The sequence below is a fragment of the Pholis gunnellus genome (assembly GCF_910591455.1).
Source record: "Pholis gunnellus genome assembly, chromosome: 11".
Taxonomy (NCBI): Eukaryota; Metazoa; Chordata; class Actinopteri; order Perciformes; family Pholidae; genus Pholis; species Pholis gunnellus.
The window spans coordinates 18474391-18493100 of NC_136538.1; the positions used below are offsets into that span (position 1 = coordinate 18474391).

The window sequence follows — 18710 nt, forward strand, 5'->3', positions numbered from 1 at the left end:
TACACCCCCCCCCCCAAAAAAAAGAAAACTGTTGAGGCGCCTGTTCCGGACCCCCAACGATTTGTAATGTTTGTAAACTTGGTGATTTTCGTAGTTTGGGGATTTGAACAAGTAGCTATGGACTGGGCAGTGAGTGGGCGGGGTGTGAGAGGAAAGGTAGAGAAGAAGAGAAGTGAGAAAGTAGTCGAGATAATGCAGTAAATAAAGTGACCACAAGATGACAGCCCAGCGCACTCTAACAAGGAAACCTGTAGTTACAAGTTATAGAGAAAGAAAGATACAGAATTATTGTATTTCTCCAGTTCTCCAAGACTTAAATATATTTTTCACCACATAAATCTGACATAGTGGCTTTTTCTTGTCGAGGTTTAATACCAACAGGGCTATTTGCTCCTTCTGTTGTTTAAGAAATTGGAATACATTACCATTCATGAGAAACTATTTTAAAAAGTTTTAGAAAGAAAGTTAGCTTGTGGCTTAGTGTGAGCTCAGAATTTTTGTTAATTTGTATGTTATTTGTTTATATATTACTTTTATTAGTTTCTTGCAGATTTTAAAGCTCTTCTAAATAAAATGGCGAATTAATATTGAAGTACTTGTCACTGTGCGTTAATATTTTGACACTTGACGCATATGATTTCTTGTGGTTATTGTTGTTGACAAGCTTTTTACGCAGCTGTCTTGACCATGTCCCCTTTTTAAATACGGGTTAAATAAAATAAAATAAATAAGAAATGTGTGTGACCTCCCTTTCATTATGACAAATAAAGTAAACAAGAAAGAAAGTAACACAAACTTTAACCACTTGGGTTTTGCTGCCTCAATTTAGCAGCTTATAGTTTAGTTAGTGGTTAGTGGCTTCATTTTGTTCATGCTTCATTTGTGGTGCTTGCACAGGATCTCTTGTTTTAGGCGTCATGCTCACATCATTTATTCTTTGAGAGAGGAGATTAGAGAATGAGTATGTATTTGTGTGTTTGTCTGTTTACATAAGCAGCAACACTGGTTGAATAAATAAATGCAACTGTAAAATAATACAGGATGTGCAACAGAAGACCTAATCATAAAGTATTGATGACCGCTTGTGTAAAAGCAATATTCTAAGGACATATTTTTTAAATAATGAGAAATAAATATAAGACAACTAATAATGGTTTGTATTGTTTCATTGGTAATGTGTCAGGACAAGTACATTAACACATAACAATGACTATAACGTGTTAAAAAAATAACTGCATGACAACATTTTATATTATACTATCTCGGGGACAAAAAAAATACAAAAGATAACTCGAGAAAAACAATTATACGAGTCAAAATACACATTTTGAGCTGAGGTTGTGTTTATATAAACCTGGGCATTAACAGTAAATAATAGCTTTAAAGGGCAAGAAGCAAATACAACTCAAACTGAGTTGATCACCTGAGTGCAACTTTAAGTGCCTCCAGTCTCTTTATTTTTAGGGGCATTGCAGTTTCTTGCATGTCACAGAGATACAACCCTCAGTCAAAGCAGGCCAACAGTAACAGTAAGGATAGAATACATTTGAGATCATAATTTTGATGACTTTTTGACTTGTGAATAACATGTTTTTCTTTTCAAGGGCGATTATCCAAGAGGAACAAAATAACATAAGTTAGTTTGGATAGAGGGTGTTGTATCCTGTACAGATTGTAAAGCCCCCTGAGGCAAATTTGTGCTATTGGGCGATATATATATTAAATAAACTGACTTGACTTGACCTTTGTCCTCTTTTGCTCTGTATCCTTCTTTTCCTCTGTGGCTCCTCCATGATGTCTGCCTGATGTCTATTATTTTGATGTCATACCAGTTATAATGTGAACAAGGCATTTTTATACACAATTAAAAATCAGGTTTTAGCCCAGCATGCTCATACACACATAGTCACATTCAAGCACTGAATACATGGTGGTGTTTTAACTGAGTTGACCGAGGTTTGGTACAGAGGGACTGAAATGTCACTGAGGTTAAGTTAATTATTTACAGCACCATGATCCCAGAGAGTTAATACATTGTGAGAAGAAAACAGAAAGCAAGCATTTCCTTCTCTTCCTGCTCCAATTGCAGTTCTTACCAGTCTGAAGTAACTGTACAAGTGTAAGTGCAACATCTCTCCGTCTCCCTGATTCCCCCGTGAGATGACTCGTCAAACACATGGGACGGCGCTGCCACGGCTGGCTCTACTGCGCGAGTCCTGGCATATAACATGCAACCTGTACAAGTGCAGTATGATCACCAGGAAGTTCTTAAAGGCGAAGAACAACAGCATGTGGTGGAAGACGTTGCAGTAGATCATGACGGTGAGCCTGACCACCAGGAAAGGCCCGTCTTGGATAAACAAGGCCTCCACGATGCTCCAGATGTCCGTTCTGTACTCAGTCAACAGGGACACCTCGCCGGCCTCCTGCTCACCCTCATTGGCTGGCTTGGATTTCACCACTTTTTAAAAATGGGGAGACAAAAAAAAAACAGGACCTCAGAGTCAAAGTAGCAGTCTGTTGTATCGATTTCTTTGTTTAGTTGTTTTGACCTGATTTAACCTGCTACTAAATTAACCTAACTATTCTCAACTGCTGTTTCCAAAGTCAAAAATGGCTCTCAAACACTCATTGCCAGATTGTTCTTTGCTAATCAATGCCAGACTTTCCAGCGATTTATCCCGAACACTCTGTACCTGTTGAGTTTACATTAAAAGCCAAGGGAAAATCAGAAGTGTGTTCATCAAGGGTGGGAGTAACAAAATACATTTACTCTTGATAATGTCATTTTTGGAATATTTGAATATTATTTTACATTTCAAGTATTGTCCATCAAGTTGCATCCATTACAGAGCACAAAAGTCCCACGAAAAATGTATAAGAGCTCCACAAATTTGACTCTAAGGAAATGATGCATGTTGTAGTTTGAGCTCACTGGCAGAGTGGGGATGCGAGGGGGTTAGCGGTTAGTGAATAATACAAAACATGAACAACAATTCAATCAAACGCCAGCGGCGCCCTAAGTGACCAATAATGCTTAAGGTGGATCCTGCAGGTGACTTTCTGCTGTTTGTGACAATAATCGCTGATGTGACTGCAGAGCTTCATTCAGTCGAAACCTTTTTTGGAGGATTTGAGGAGTGAAGGGTGGAGTTTATCTTGTTTATTGCTCGCTACAAACCTGTGTTGTGTCTGCCTTGGTTATGTTTACCAGCAGACAGTGTGTGGCTGGTATTGTAATCACTTTGTGAGTCTGTGTGTTTGTCATCGTGGCAGAACGTGTTTGTGGAGATAACGTAGCGGAACTATGACAGAAGCGGTTTTGAGTACTTTGCCATGTGTTAATGTCTGTGGACAGATTTTGTCACGAGATAGAGTCACAACCGTGCAAGATGCATACTCTAAACTTTACAGGTGTTTAGTTGAGATCAAAATGAATAACGAGTTTGAAGATGGTTGTGGTCCGAGCAAACATGCAGGATGTAGGATGTAGGATGTAAGGGATGGCCCCCCTTCCCCACTTCACGCCCCTGGCCCGATTTAGCATCAAGGCTGTTTTGATGGTCTTTAGTTTATTCTACTGTTAATTCTATAAGAAAAGTCAGATTATTTAATTTATGCATTATAATGTTGTAGTGTTTATATATCTATATATATATATTATATTGACATTTTTATTTAATTGTTTGATTTTTTCCTCTTTTCTTGTTCATTTCAATCCCTTTACGTACATGAATGAGTGCTCTAAATGCATTATGATGGTAAAGCTACACATGAAAGTATCACCATGAAGAACCTTAACATCCATTTGTGAGATATTTAATGTTGGGTTATGAATGATGAAGATTATTACTGAGGTTGTCCTTTCCAAGAACAAAGCAACGCTGTTTCTAATCACGTTATAATGTTCTTTCTTTCTGTCTTTAATGAAACACCATCCTTTGTTCCCTCCGATTTGAGAAGGCGAGTTTACATCCTTTTCTCTGATCAGCGTGTAAGTTGCCGAAAGACATCTGCTCGTTGGGCCGTGCCTGATAATTCCTCTTATTTTAAGTTCAGATCAGGAGACTTTGTCGGTCCAAAGCTATTCATGTGATAGATGTGTGAGACTGAATTTCCTCCTAAAGACTGTTAACATTTATACAAACTCCTTAAATACACTCTTGCTGTTAGTGATTTATTTTCGTGGTAAGTCTTTTTTAAGAAGTACATGTCTAAAAGTAGGGGCATTACCATGGCTCGAGAAGTAAAAATAGATTTTTGGGTTAATAATTTGACAAAGCTGCAGACAGAGGAGTCAAACTGCTTTTCACTGTTACATACAGCACTGGTCTGTACGCTGCTGACTAAACATGTTGTTTGGATTGTCCCACACTGAGAGGAGGTCATGTACAGCAGTGCACGGCTATAACTGCTTAATAAGCACCAATGTTCTTTGTTTAAGACACAAACACACACTGACCAGCCACATGTAGGGGGAACTGCAGCATGCTCCAAGTCCATACAGATAAGACGATGTAGACCAGCCGAGGACTGTTCTCTCTGGAAAAGACAAATAGAAAATACAGTCAAAGTCAGTCCCTATAGTTTTAATACATGTCAATGGGAAGCTGCTTTTACTAGTTAATGCATTGATGTAATGTCATGATTTGGGGACACAGATTATGTAAGCTTGCCTTAAAAGTGCTTACGTTCCCTACCTTTGTGTCTATTGTTTGTACATATGTGTGAACATACTTATATGCAATGCATGATTAGCCACCCACTTGAATTCTGACAGCGTCTCACTACTAAATTCGAGGATGTCTGCTGCAGTGCCAACAAAAATTAGGAGAAGCTCCGAGAGCTCCTCACGCGTGACTCCGCCTGCCAGTGGGAGGAGCCACTTCCCCACGATGAGGATGAGGAGCAGGATCTCATAAAGAAGCAGGATCCATTCGTTGGAACAGTTACTGGATATCTCCTTCTTTAAATTCTGGAAAAGGAGGAGAGATTGAGAGTTATTTCTCTGTCAGAAACTTAATGGTTTGCATCCTTCAATATGAAGCTGGCTCTCAGCTCATGTGATGCTGCCAGTTTCTGTCAGATGTTATTGTAGACTCTTAGATTCATATCCCTGTTATAACTGAAATAGGCAGAGACTTCTTCCTCCTCCTCCTCCTTTTACTCCATTTACGGACCCTGTAATATTTGATGCTATAGATGTTGAGTCCTAATCCAAAAAGTCCTTATTTAAAGAAAAAGGCTGGGGACATTCTATATTTTACTTATTGTCAACAAATCCAATGAAAAGACCCAAACTTAAAAATGTGTTAGTTTGTCTCTCAGTAATCAGTATTCTGACTGAAGACCTGAATCCTTAAAAATAGGTCACAAATTTATACTTTCATCTTTTAAAATAGCACAGGTAAATAAGCTAAATCAGGCCTTGACAACATAGACAATACTTGTCAGTAGCATGAATTAATTGTGAAAAAAGAGAAAAATATTGAATATCACTTCAGAATCTTCCTTTAATGACTCAATTATGTTGCACAATGTGGACTTTAATTTTCTAATTGAAACACAGTAAAGAGCTGAGGCATTCACACATCTTTATGAGGTGTGTCCTCAGGCTTTCTAATTGTCCAGGACTACAGGGTGTGGTGGTGGTCTATCTGTTATTTACAGAAGACATTTTTAATGCTCCCCTCTTACGGTTATTGTCCACAGAGATTTTCAGGCTCTTGTGTTTGTTATCAATGGGAGAAAGCGTCTGCTCTCTCATTCTAATGACTAAGTAAACTGTGGTTTTAGGAAAGTTTTTTTTTTTTTTTACATTTGTGACGTTTCAAGAACCCTTCTCTTATCAGAACAATCAGCAACATTCTTAAGAAGACTATTACTTCAACCACGTTGAACATTAGGATTAAGCAATTTCTTAAGAAATCTGAACTTGAACCAGTCTGAACCAGTCTGAACCAGCCTGCAATGAAAGTGATTTCCAAGAAATACATCATCAAAAAAACAACAACAGGATCATCCTTCTCACGCTTTTACATTTCAGTTCTTTGCAGGTATATCATAAAATAGAGTATAGTTCTAGTATCCTATATGAGGCAAGTGATGTTCTATGATTATTTCAGTCTGCTCTTACCTTCAGGTATTCATAGGTGATGTCACTCCTTAAGAAGAGCTTCTGATCGATCACCTCACTCACATTCTCCGAGGAGCGGAGCATTATGCACTGAAAACCGTTGAAAGAGGCTTTTTACACACAGAGTGCTTGTACTTTCCCCCCAGTTAAAAATGAAAAGCAGAAAACCAAATATAGATTATGAATAAAACTGTAGCTACACCCAACATCTGTCATTAGATTACATGTATAGAAAGCGTTAGAACTGTTGTTGTTTTTTAAACACAACGTATTTTTGTTTCTGGCGTGGAGTACCTCATGGTCACTGGTGGCTTTGTAGTGATTATCGAGCTCCAGGATCCAAAAGGAGGGAATAATACTGATGAGAAACAGAAAGATAGCCGGAGAAAACCTGCAAGACAAACAAAAGACCATCATCAACACAACTTCATAAAGACGCATGGGGAAAAAGATGGAAATCAAACCTCAATTTTGTGTTCAAAAGTCCCACACCAGGAATTTATAAATGTCAAAGCCTGGTTATAAATATTACAATTGTTTAGGTCTGAAATGAATAGTCAATAAGTCAACTGACTAATTATTTAACCATTTTCCAAAAAAATGTTCTGGATCTAGTTTTGGAATATGAAGATTTGCCTATAAAAAGTGAATACAATATATTTTGGTTTTAGATTGTTGACGTTTGAAGATGTGTTCTTATTTTCTGATACATTCTATAAACAGAAAAATAAATTGAGATGAATTGATAATGACAATAATAATTAGCTGCAGCCCTACAATTGTATTCTATTATCACTTTGCTTTCAGTTATATGTCAAGTTACTACATGATCAACTTTTGCTTCTTGTAAGGCTTGATGGTTAAACAGGATAACAAAACACATGTTTTGGAGCTCTCTGAGCATCAGAAAGGAAATGAATGGGTGGATGCTTCTCTTATACAATCTTACATACTATAGTTTTTCTTTTTATTGTGTATTAAATAAAGATATCTGCTGTCATTGAATGTTCAAAAAAACAATAGCAGCAGGGGGACAAGCAGGATGCAGAGAACATAGGGCTGTGATGGAAGGGATAAAAACAGGGAAGATGATAAAAGCTTAAAATATCCATGCATCATACTCTAAATCTATTCAGCATAGAAAATATCTTCAAACCAGGTTGTGAAGATTAGTTTTATACAAAACAAAAAATCCTATATGTTCCAGTAACTTTGCACCCTCAGCATGAAAGCTATATAATTTACAAACACTTACATGCATGCACCTCATCTTACCATTTATAATCTTGTCCCTTTCGAATCTTAAGCGTTATTATCATTTCAAGGAGAAGCAGCATCGAGGGGATAGCGAGGAGCCAGTAGTAGGGATCTCCCTTAACTTTTGTCACCATGCCGATGCTGACCAGAGAGGCGAGGATAAATAACACTCTGGGTATAATCGCACATATAAACTGGCACATCTTGCTGCTGGTTGAAGGTCAGTATCGTGCACCGCAGATGTCCCCGTTATTCTTGAAAAGTTAAGATCCCAGAAAGTCGGTGGTTGCTGCTTCAACAGTGAGGGAAAAATGTTAGATGTAGTTTTTTAACAAAGTGTAAGCCACGCCTATAAAAGAAGGTCCGCCCAGTTTTACCTGACAGGGGACGACAGAGAGGCACTGCGGGACTCAGTGGGCTGCTGTCATACATGATAAACCGCGGTGTCTCATAACAGCATTCAGACTTAATCAATGATTTATGAATGACAGCATGGGTACGTCACTAAAATATGCGAATGTACAGGAGAGGGCAGCATCACATCGTCCGTTCATTCATCAGGCATAACAACATGAAGCGCACTTCCTCTGCCGTCGACCTCGAATAGGTCTCTACTCGTGAAGTAGAATGACTACTGCTGCGCGTTTGCATTTCCAATCCAATTGTAGGAGCCATTTTTTTATTGTTTTGTTTTGTACAACCTCCCACGACTTGGGAGCGTAGTGGCTGTCAATTAGGCCACAGGTTAATATAATCAGGAGGGTCACTTGATACAGGTGTTGCTGAGTAGACAGGAGAAAAACAGTTTTTGACCGTGCGATATTTAATGAATGTTAACGTTATGATTTCTTTAGTCTATGTTGAGGAAATGGATTATGACAGAGTAACTGGTTGTCCTATGTTTATGTGAGAAATATGCCTATGTTGGACAATGGACTTCGTTATTTATGGCAATAAGCAACGGTGGTGGCCTTTTTTTTGATTAGCAATACACTTTATAGTTTATTTATGTTGGAGTACATAGTGGTTAGTGGCTTTTATTTTTGTCATGCTTCATTTGTAGTGCTTGCACAAGATCAATAAAGTTTATCTTATCTTATGATAAAAGAGTGGAGAAACTTAACACATGCAGATGTTTTACATGCAGATGTTTCCAAACAGGACAAAACCACTCGGTGTTAAAATGATGTGAATAAAGTGCTGTGGCCTTCAGTCACCATACCTTGACCCACTTGAACACCTGAGGGAGATTTTGGTGTTTTCACATTCTGCCACCATCAAAACACCAAATGAGGGAAAATCTTTTGGCAGACTGGTAAACATCTGGAGTCAATTCTATCGCGCTTCATAACGGTGAATAACAGAACAACTCTCATGACACTTTGACAGCAGGCTGAAACAAAAACTGTATGAGCCGATTCAATAAATAAATCTGGGTGTTATTACTCTGATGTCCACCGTGGGGAGACAGTAGTCTGTGTTTGTGGATGTAGACAACACTACCAGCAGAAAGGATTTTCATTTTATTATTGAGAGTATAGCTACTGTGAGGTGAACTCTTGTTATAGGCGTCATGCTCACATCATTTATTCTTTGAGAGAGGAGATTAGAGAATGAGTATGTATTTGTGTGTTTGTCTGTTTACATAAGCAGCAACACTGGTTGAATAAATAAATGCTACTGTAAAATAATACAGGATGTGCAACAGAAGACCTAATCATAAAGTATTGATTACCACTGCTTGTGTAAAAGCAATATTCTAAGGACATATTTTAAATAATGATAAATAAATATAAGACAACTGATAATGGTTTGTATTGTTTTATTGGTGCTGTATCAGGACAAGTACATTAACATATAACAATGACTATAACATGGTAAAAATAACTGCATGACGACATTTGCTATTATACTATCTCGGATACGAAAAAATACAAAAGATAACTTGACAAAAACAATTATACGAGTCAAAGTGCACATTTTGAGCTGAGGTTGTGTTCACATAAACCAGGGAGTTATAATACTGATTCTTTGGCATTATAAAGCAAACAGTAAAGAATAGCTTTCAAGAGCAAGAAGCAAATACAACTCAAACTGAGTTGATCACCTGAGTGCAACTTTAAGTCCCTTCAGTCACTTTATTTTTAGGGCTATTGCAGTTTCTTGCATGTCACAGAGATACAATCCTCAGTCAAAGCAGGCCAACAGTAACAGTAAGGATAGAATACATTTAAGATCATACATTTGATGACATTTTGACTTGTAAATAACATGTCTCTCCTTTTTTTATATCCAAGAGGAACAAAATAACATAAATTAGTTTGGAAAAATAATATCCCCATTCAAATGTAAAAAAAAAACAGAATTCATGGCCTTCCTTATCCAGTGCTGATAAGGTGGCTTTATCAAACCGCCAACTACCATTGGATGTTTTCACAATGAGTTTTAACTTCCTGTCTGGGTTAAGCCAAGGAAGGATCCAAGGATCTCAGTTTCCGTCAACACTTTATGGTCCTATCCCAATGTCCCCCCAAAGGCCTTAAACCCTGAACCCTCAGAGACTTACTGACGTCACCTGTTAAATGGTTGAGTGTGAGAAACTGTAAGGGCTTGAAATACGAATAGGACAACGTCAACAAATATGATGTCCAATTGAGGGTATTCATTTGAACTTTTTACTTCCAGGCTCTCACAAGATGAAAGCTCATTTTAAATGATCTATCAACTTGTTTTTTTCAAAACAGCTTTAATGACAAAATGAATTGTTTGATGAATTAATCTGTGTAATATAATCTCTACTTCATTCCTCTGATTTCATGTGTTTTTATGTTCAATCTTTATTCCTTAATGTTTCTGAGTAAATGTAATATTCCAGGCTGAACACACATGTGCCGTCCTCTTTGTTGACCCTTTTTTTGAAGTCTCCATGCTTCCACTAATAATGTCTGCGAGAGGGACCTCCAACACCCAACGATTTGACAGTGGGACAATCCTAAATTAGGATTGGGCCTATGCCTTTATGTCATCCAGTATATCTCACTAACTTCCTGTCTTCCTGTTGTCCCTGGGCTCACTTCCGCTCAACAAGACGCTGTGCAGAATGTCACCGAAACAGCAGCCTGGCTTCACTTACTGTAGGTGCTGGCACACGTGGTGCTTTGGGACCACATTTATTTGTTATTGTGCTAACAGACTAAGTATTGTGCACATGTGATTTTATTTTTTTTGTCTTGGACCCCCACACCTTTTTATCATTTTTCTTTTCTTATCTGAAGCGAGGGTCAAAAAGGATAGAGTGTGTCGTATATATTAAATTCAACTGACTGGAATTGACCTTTGTATTGTTTTGCTCTGCATCCTTCTTTTCCTCTGTGGCCCCTCCATGATGTTTGCATGATGTCTATTATTTTACTGTCATATCAGTTACAATCTGAACAATAAGGCATTTTTATAAACAACTAAAAACAGGTTTTAGCCCAGCAAGCTCATGCACACATAGTCACATCACTGAATACATGGTGGTGTTTTAACTGAGTTGACCGAGGTTTGGTACAGAGGGACTGAAATGTCACTGAGGTTAAGTATGAGCTGTGAAGTAAGCAGTCAAGGGAGTAATGACAACTTGGCAACTTTATTCTTTTGCAAGTGTAAGTGCAACATCTCTCCGTCTCCCTGATTCCCCCGTGAGATGACTCGTCAAACACATGGGACGGCGCTGCCACGGCTGGCTCTACTGCGCGAGTCCTGGCATATAACAACAAACCTGTACAAGTTCAGTAGGATCACCAGGAAGTTCTTAACAGAGAAGAACACCAGCATTTGGTGGAAGACGTTGAAGTAGATCATGACGGTGAGCCTGACCACCAGGAAAGGCCCGTCTTGGATAAACAAGGCCTCCGCGATGCTCCAGATGTCCGTTCTGTACTTAGAACACAGGGACGCCTCGCCGGCCTCCTGCTCACCCTCATTGGCTGGCTTGGAGTTCACCACTTTAAAAAAATGGGGAGACAAAAAAAAAAACAGGACCTCAGAGTCAAAGTAACAGTCTGTTGTATCGATTTCTTTGTTTAGTGGTTTTAACCTGATTTAACCTGCTACTAAATGGACCGAACTATTCTCAACTGCTGTTTCCAAAGTCAAAAATGAACTTTGAAAATCAGATGTAGAGCCATCAGGGGTGGGACTAACAAATTAGATTTACTCTTGATAATGTGATTTTCTTTTGTATATTTCTACTTTTTTGTTTATTTTTTATTTCAAGTATTGTACTTGAAAGTACTTGATTAGTTGCATCAAGTTGCATCCATTACAGAGTACAAAAGTCCCACGAAAAAGTGATAAGAGCTCCACAGATTTGACTCTCCGGAAATGATACATGTTGTAGTTTGAGCTCATGGAGTGGGGATGCAAAGCGGTTATCGGTTAGTGAATAGTACAAAACATTAACAACAATTCAATCAAACACCAGTGAACGCGCTAAGTGACCAAAATCAAACACGCCCACAATGTCGAGTGACCAGGTGCATGCTGCATGTGTTTGTGGAGACAACGTAGCGGAACTATCACAGAAGCGGTTTTGAGTAATTTGCCATGTGTTAATGTCTGTGGACAGATTTTGTCATGAGCTAGAGTCACAACCGTGCAAGATGCATACTCTAAACTTTACAGGTGTTTAGTTGAGATCAAGATGAATAACAAGTTTTAAGATGGTTGTGGTCCGAGCAAGGGTGCAGGACATAGGATGTAGGAAGAGATGGCCCCCCTTCCCCACTTCACGCCCCTGGCCCGATTTTGCATCGCGGTTGTTTTGATGGTTTCTAGTTGTTTCTACTGTTAATCCAATAAGAAAAGTCAGGTTATTTAAATTAACAAGCTTGACAATAATTGTTGCTCCTGTTGTAGTGTTTATATGTATTGAAAGCCATTTTTATATTAATAATAATATTTGTACACAATACTTTTCCTTTTCCTTCAGTAAATTTCATTAAACTAACTTTAGTACAATATTTTAGTACTCCTTCCATCCCTGATGAACATGTTGCATCTGTCTGTCAACACTTTGTGTTTACACGGCATGCAAACATACTGGACATGACTGCACTAACTCACAAAAAGACACACTACGCTATGTGAGCGGACACAAACACAAACTGAAGGAAAAGCAGCTTCCTTTGTGAACACAACAGAAAACTTTGCATTCAAGCTCTGAGTGCTCTAAATACATTATGATGGTAAAGCTACACATGAAAGTATCACTATAAAGAACCTTAACATCCATTTGTGAGATATTTAATGTTGGGTTATGAATGATTAAGATAATTACTGAGGTTGTCCTTTCCGAGAACAAAGCAACGCTGTTTCTAATCACGTTATAATGTTCTTTCTTTCTGTCTTTAATGAAACACCATCCTTTGTTCCCTCAGATTTGAGAAGGCGGGTTTACATCCTTTTCTCTGATCAGCGTGTAAGTTGCCAAAAGACATCTGCTCGTTGGGCCGTGCCTGATAATTCCTCTTATTTTAAGTTCAGATCAGGAGACTTTGTCGGTCCAAAGCTATTCATGTGATAGACGTGTGAGACTGGATTTCCTCCTAAAGACTGTTAACATTTATACAAACTCCTTAAATACACTCTTGCTGTTAGTTATTTATTTTTGTGGTAAGTCTTTTTTAAGAAGTACATGTCTGAAAGTAGGGGCATTACCATGGCTCGTGAAGTGAAAACAGATTTTTGGGTTAATAATTTGACAAAGCAGCAGACAGAGGAGCTGAACTGCTTTTCACTGTTACATACAGCACTGGTCTGTACGCTGCTGACTAAACATGTTGTTTGGATTGTCCCACACTGAGAGGAGGTCATGTACAGCAGTGCACGGCTGTAACTGCTTAATAAGCACCAAAGTTCTTTGTTTAAGACACAAACACACACTGACCAGCCACATGTAGGGGGAACTGCAGCATGCTCCAAGTCCATACAGATAAGACGATGTAGACCAGCTGAGGACTGTTCTCTCTGGAAAAGACAAATAGAAAATACAGTCAAAGTCAGTCCCTATAGTCTTAATACATGTCAATGGGAAGCTGCTTTTACTAGTTAATGCATTGATGTAATGTCATGATTTGGGGACACAGATTATGTAAACTTGCCTTAAAAGTGAAGTGTTCCCTATTGTTTGTACATATGTGTGAACATACTTATATGCAATGCATGATTGGCCACCCACTTGACATCCGACAACGTCTCACTAGTGAATTCGAGGATGTCTGCTGCAGTGCCAACAAAAATTAGGAGAAGCTGCGAGAGCTCATCACGCGTGACTCCGCCTCCCAGCGGGAGGACCCACTTCCCCACGATGAGGAGGAGGAGCATGATCTGATGAAGAGTCAGGATCCATTCGTTGGAACAGACAGCCGATAACGCCTGGTTTAAATTCTGGAAAAGGAGGAGAGATTGAGAGTTATTTCTCCGTCAGAAACTTAATGGTTTGCATCCTTCAATATGAAGCTGGCTCTCAGCTCATGTGATGCTGCCAGTTTCTGTCAGATGTTATTGTAGACTTTTAGATTTACATCCCTGTTATAACTAAAATAGGGAAATAAGCTAAATCAGGCCAAAGACAATACTTGTCAGTAGCATGATTCATTGTGAAAAAAGAGAAACATATAGAAGACAGCCTCTAATTGTCCTTTAATGACTCCATTATGTTGCACAATGTGGACTTTGCTTTTCTAATTGAAACACAGTAAAGAGCTGAGGCATTCACACATCTTTATGAGGTGTGTCTCTGGGCTTTCTAATTGTCCAGGACTACAGGGTGTGGTGGTGGTCTATCTGTTATTTACAGAAGACATTTTTAATGCTCCCCTCTTACGGTTATTGTCCACAGAGATTTTCAGGCTCTTGTGTTTATTATTAATTGCAGAAAGCCTCTGCCCTCTCATTCCAAAGACTAAGTAAACTGTTTTAATATTACTTTGAAAGCTGCTCTACATCTTGCATCCTCAGGTTTATTCTCAGATCGCTCTCTTCATCTGAATCTGTGAAGTTCCTCAATGATCAATTCTAGGACATGTTTTATTCTTCATCTACATGCTGCTTTGAGGGTAATCCGTGTCTTATCATTCCTATACTCTAGTGATATTCAGTCTTTTTTTAAAGACTGGTAACCTCTCAAGTCTTGCTACTTTACATAATTGCCTTGCTGAATCCAGTGCAAAGATGACTCATAGCTTTTTAATACATCACAAGAAAACTAATCCAGGCCTGTGTTTGTAGGGAGATCCTTTCTTTCTCCCACTGGTGGATTCTTTCTGAATTGTTGGAACTCTGGGGCTGCATCTGTCAAATCTATTAATGTTTATGTTTTTCTCTTCTGCATTCCTTCCAAACTGGCAATCGGGGAATCTGACCGAAGCCCCACTTCTAAGAGAGTAACTCTCTTCAAGGATCCCGTATTGCCCCTGTGCTGGTTTGTCATCAGATTTAGGATTTAGATAACCACCTCACACAAACACAGGATTATACTCTTTGCCACTGAAGAGGGGAGTTGGAGTAAAGAGGAATGTTTTTTTTATTATATCCTACATTTGTAACAGTTTTTACAGAAAATTGCAGGCAAAATGCGTCCTTTTAAAAGCATTAGTCAATTAGTTTACCAATCATCTTCAATCAGGTAAAAACACCACCTAAATATCTTGTGGAAAACTAAAATCAAGTGACTGCTAGAGAGGGGTAAGAATTGTTTTGTTTGAGTCATGAAAGTCTGCAAAGAAGAAGATCCCACCACAGACAGTGTGTCATTATGAGTGACGTTTCAAGCTCTTTATCAGAACAATCAGCAACATTCTTAAGAAGACTATTACTTCAACCACGTTGAACATTAGGAATAAGCAATTTCTTGATAAATCTGAACTTGAACCAGTCTGAACCAGCCTGCAATGTAAGTAACCACTCATGAAAATCTGCAAACAGGAAGCTCCCACCACAGACAGTGTGTCATTATGAGTGAGATTTCAAGCACTCTGCTCTTCATCAGAACAATCAGCAACATTCTTAAGAAGATTGGAAAGATTTCCACATTGAAGTAATAGTTCAACAGTAAGCAATCTTTTGACAAATCTCAACTACTCTTGTCTGTTGCTTCATTTAGGAGCTTTTGGTTAGTTTCATTAGCCTATATATCGTGCATAATCCAGTCTGTAAGAAATACATCATCAAAAAAATAAAAATAAACTTCTTAGAGTGTAGAGTATGTTCTAGTAGCCTATACGAGGCAAGTGATGTTTTATGATTCTTTCAGTGTGCCACTCTTACGTTCAGGTAGCTCTGGTAGGTGAGGTTTCCCTGGGTCTTGTTCAGAGTGATCATCTCACGCAAATTCTCCCAGGAGTCGAGCTTTTTACACTGAAAACCGTTGAAAGAGGCTTTATACAGACAGAGTGCTTGTACTTTCCCCCCAGTTAAAAATGAAAAGTTTAAAAGCAAATGTAGATTATGAATAAAACTGTAGCTACACCCACCAACATCTGTCAATAGATTACATGTATAGAAAGCGTTAGAACTGTTGTTTTTTAAAACACAATGTATTTTTGTTTCTGCCGTGGAGTACCAGAGTGACGGTGGCGTTGACGTTGACCTGCTGGTGATCGAGCTCCAGGATCCAAATGGAGGGAATAATACTGATGAGAAACAGAAGGATAGCCGGAGAAAACCTGCAAGACAAACAAAAGACCATCATCAACACAACTTCATAAGGACGCATGGGGAAAAAGATGGAATAAAAAGTCACACACCAGGAATTTATAAAATGTTAAAGCCTGGTTATAAATATTACAATTGTTTAGGGTTGAAACGATTCGTCAATTAGTCAACTAACTAATTATTTAACCATTTTCCAAGAAAAATATGTCCGTTCTTGTTTTGAAATATGAAGATTTGCTGATTTTGTCTGTCTTATATAAAGTTAAATACAATATCTTTGGATTTTAGACTGTTGACGTTTGTAGATGTGTTCCTAGGCTTTATTATTTTCTGATACATTCTATAAACAGAACAATAAATTGAGATGAATTGATAATGACAATAATAATTAGCTGCAGCCCTGCAATTGTATTATATTATCTCTTTGCTTTCAGTTCACTATATATCAAGTTACTAGTATGATACATTTCTGCTTCTTGTCAGGCTTAATAGTTAAACAGGATAACAAAACACATGTTTTGGACATCTCTGGGCATCGGAAAGGAAATGAATGGGTGGATTTAGTTTTACACAAAATAATAAATACGTTAACTTCCAGTAAAGTTGCACCCTCAGCATAAAAGCTATACAATTTACAAATATGCATGCTGCTCGTCTTACCATTTATAATCTTGTCCCTTTCGACTCTTGAGCGTTATTATCATTTCAACGACAAGCGGCAGAAAGAGGATAGTGAGGAGCCAGTAGTAGAGATCCTGCTTCACGTATGTCACCCTCCAGACGCTGATCAGAGAGACGAGGAGAAACAACGCTCTGGTTGTAATTGCACTTATAAACTTTAACATCTTGCTGCTGGTTGAAGGTCAGTATCGTGCACTGCAGATGTTAAGATGAAAAGTTAAGATCCCAGAAAGCCAGTGGTTGCCGTGTCAACAGTGAGGGGAAAACAATGTTGGATGTTGTTTTTTTAACAAAGTCGCCGAAGTGTAAGCCACGCCCATACTGCAAAGTTCTACGAGGTGTCGCATAACAGCATTCAGAATTATTCAATGATGTATGAATGACAACATGGGTACGTCACAAAAAAATTGTCAACTTGCAAAAACAAAAAAGGTGAAATTTCAAAAAGGACACAACAATTGTTCATTTGATGGAAAAGCTATGCAAAAGATGTGAAAGGTACATTTTAAAAATGTAATGTTCTCTTTGGTGAAGCAAAAGAAAAACATGAAACGTTGATGTGGAGCCTCAGGACAAACAAAAATTTGAAATGTTGAATCCAACGCTTCCAACAAATGCTCAGGTCGAAAAAGCAATGTCTCAAAAAGCAACAAGTCTACATCATCTGCACGGCTTCAAACTGAGGCAGAAAAGGCTGCAAAAACGAGCAACTCGATAATGACACTGAAATAGCAACAAATACAGCAAAATTAGCGTCATGACAGTGTTTTAAAATGCACATTTGGATGGAATGGAATTCTATTTTTCTTAAAACACTTAAAACACTCAATCCTCATTCTAAAGAATACTGTAAAAACAATGGAAGCCGACAAATATGAAAGTAAACATTTTGCTATTCAGACAAACTTCAAGTGGCAAACATCTGATCAAATAAAATCACATCAATCAGATTTAAATCAGATTTTCGATGGAGATCCTCTAAAATTAAATCATTCATCAGAGTTTCTGAACATTGGGTGGAAGCTAAAGCAAACAACAGAGGAGACTGTTTGTATTATCTGGAGAAATTCAGTAGGGGGCAGCCTAGAGATCTGGTTCCCCGTATTAACGCTGATGTTGATTTGTTGCTTGGCACAAATGCCTCAAAGTTAATGGAACCTTGGGAAGTGATCAACAGCCGAGGAGAGGGACCATATGCAGTAAGAACTCTACTGGGCTGGGTGATTAATGGACCGCTTTTCTGTTGCTAAACAGCGTGTCAGTTCACTGGAAAGGAGATTTCTGAAGGATGAAAGTTTCCACATAGAGCTACAGCTTTCTTTGGAGAAGTCACAATTTTGGACCGACAGTACATCAGTACTAAGATACATAAAACATTAGCACAAATGGTTCCAAACATTTGTTGCAAACAGAATATCAACTATTAGAGAGGCATCACACGTTTCACAGTGGAGATACATTCCTCAAGGGAACTGAAAATTGAAAATTGACTGAAAAAAGGGATCTGCATATAAAAAGGAGATGGAGACAGACTCAGTATTTCGCAACCATGTTTCTAAGACAAGGAAACACACTTTATTGATTGTAGGGAATTCTTATGAAATTGACTGTTTCAAACAGTACAGTTTTGTTTCTAATGTAATGGCTCCTTATGTCAAACTTATATAGAATTGTTTTGTCTGCAGCCAGAACCAACTAGGGGCCGGTGTGTCATTTTGTTATTGTTTTGTTTTGTACAACCTCCCACCACTTGGGGGCGTAGTGCCGCTGTCAATTAGGCCACAAGTTAATATAACCGTGCGATATTTAATGAATGTTAACGTTATGCTTTCTTGAGGCTATGTTGAGGAAATGGATTATGACAGAGAAAGTGGTTGTCGTACGTTTATGTGAGAAATAAAATGAGTATGTTGGACATTGGACTTCGTTATTTATG

General features: G+C 38.3%; 2 protein-coding genes across 2 annotated transcripts; both read right to left on the bottom strand.

Moving 5' to 3' along the window:
• Positions 1-1942: 1942 nt before the first annotated feature.
• LOC306702705 (transmembrane protein 26-like) lies at positions 1943-7527 on the bottom strand (the record flags this gene model as incomplete). The annotated part of the gene is made up of 6 exons (XM_079168360.1): positions 1943-2461; positions 4463-4542; positions 4767-4975; positions 6137-6226; positions 6431-6527; positions 7412-7527. The coding sequence occupies 6 exons, from the start codon at positions 7525-7527 to the stop codon at positions 2169-2171; spliced, it is 885 nt and encodes a 294-aa protein (XP_079024486.1). The 3' UTR covers positions 1943-2168.
• A 3562-nt stretch (positions 7528-11089) lies between these two features.
• LOC306702706 (transmembrane protein 26-like) lies at positions 11090-16938 on the bottom strand (the record flags this gene model as incomplete). Its single annotated transcript, XM_079168361.1, has 6 exons — positions 11090-11382; positions 13326-13405; positions 13617-13825; positions 15707-15796; positions 16002-16104; positions 16754-16938. 6 exons carry the CDS (start codon positions 16936-16938, stop codon positions 11090-11092), a joined length of 960 nt encoding a protein of 319 aa, XP_079024487.1.
• Positions 16939-18710: the final 1772 nt, after the last annotated feature.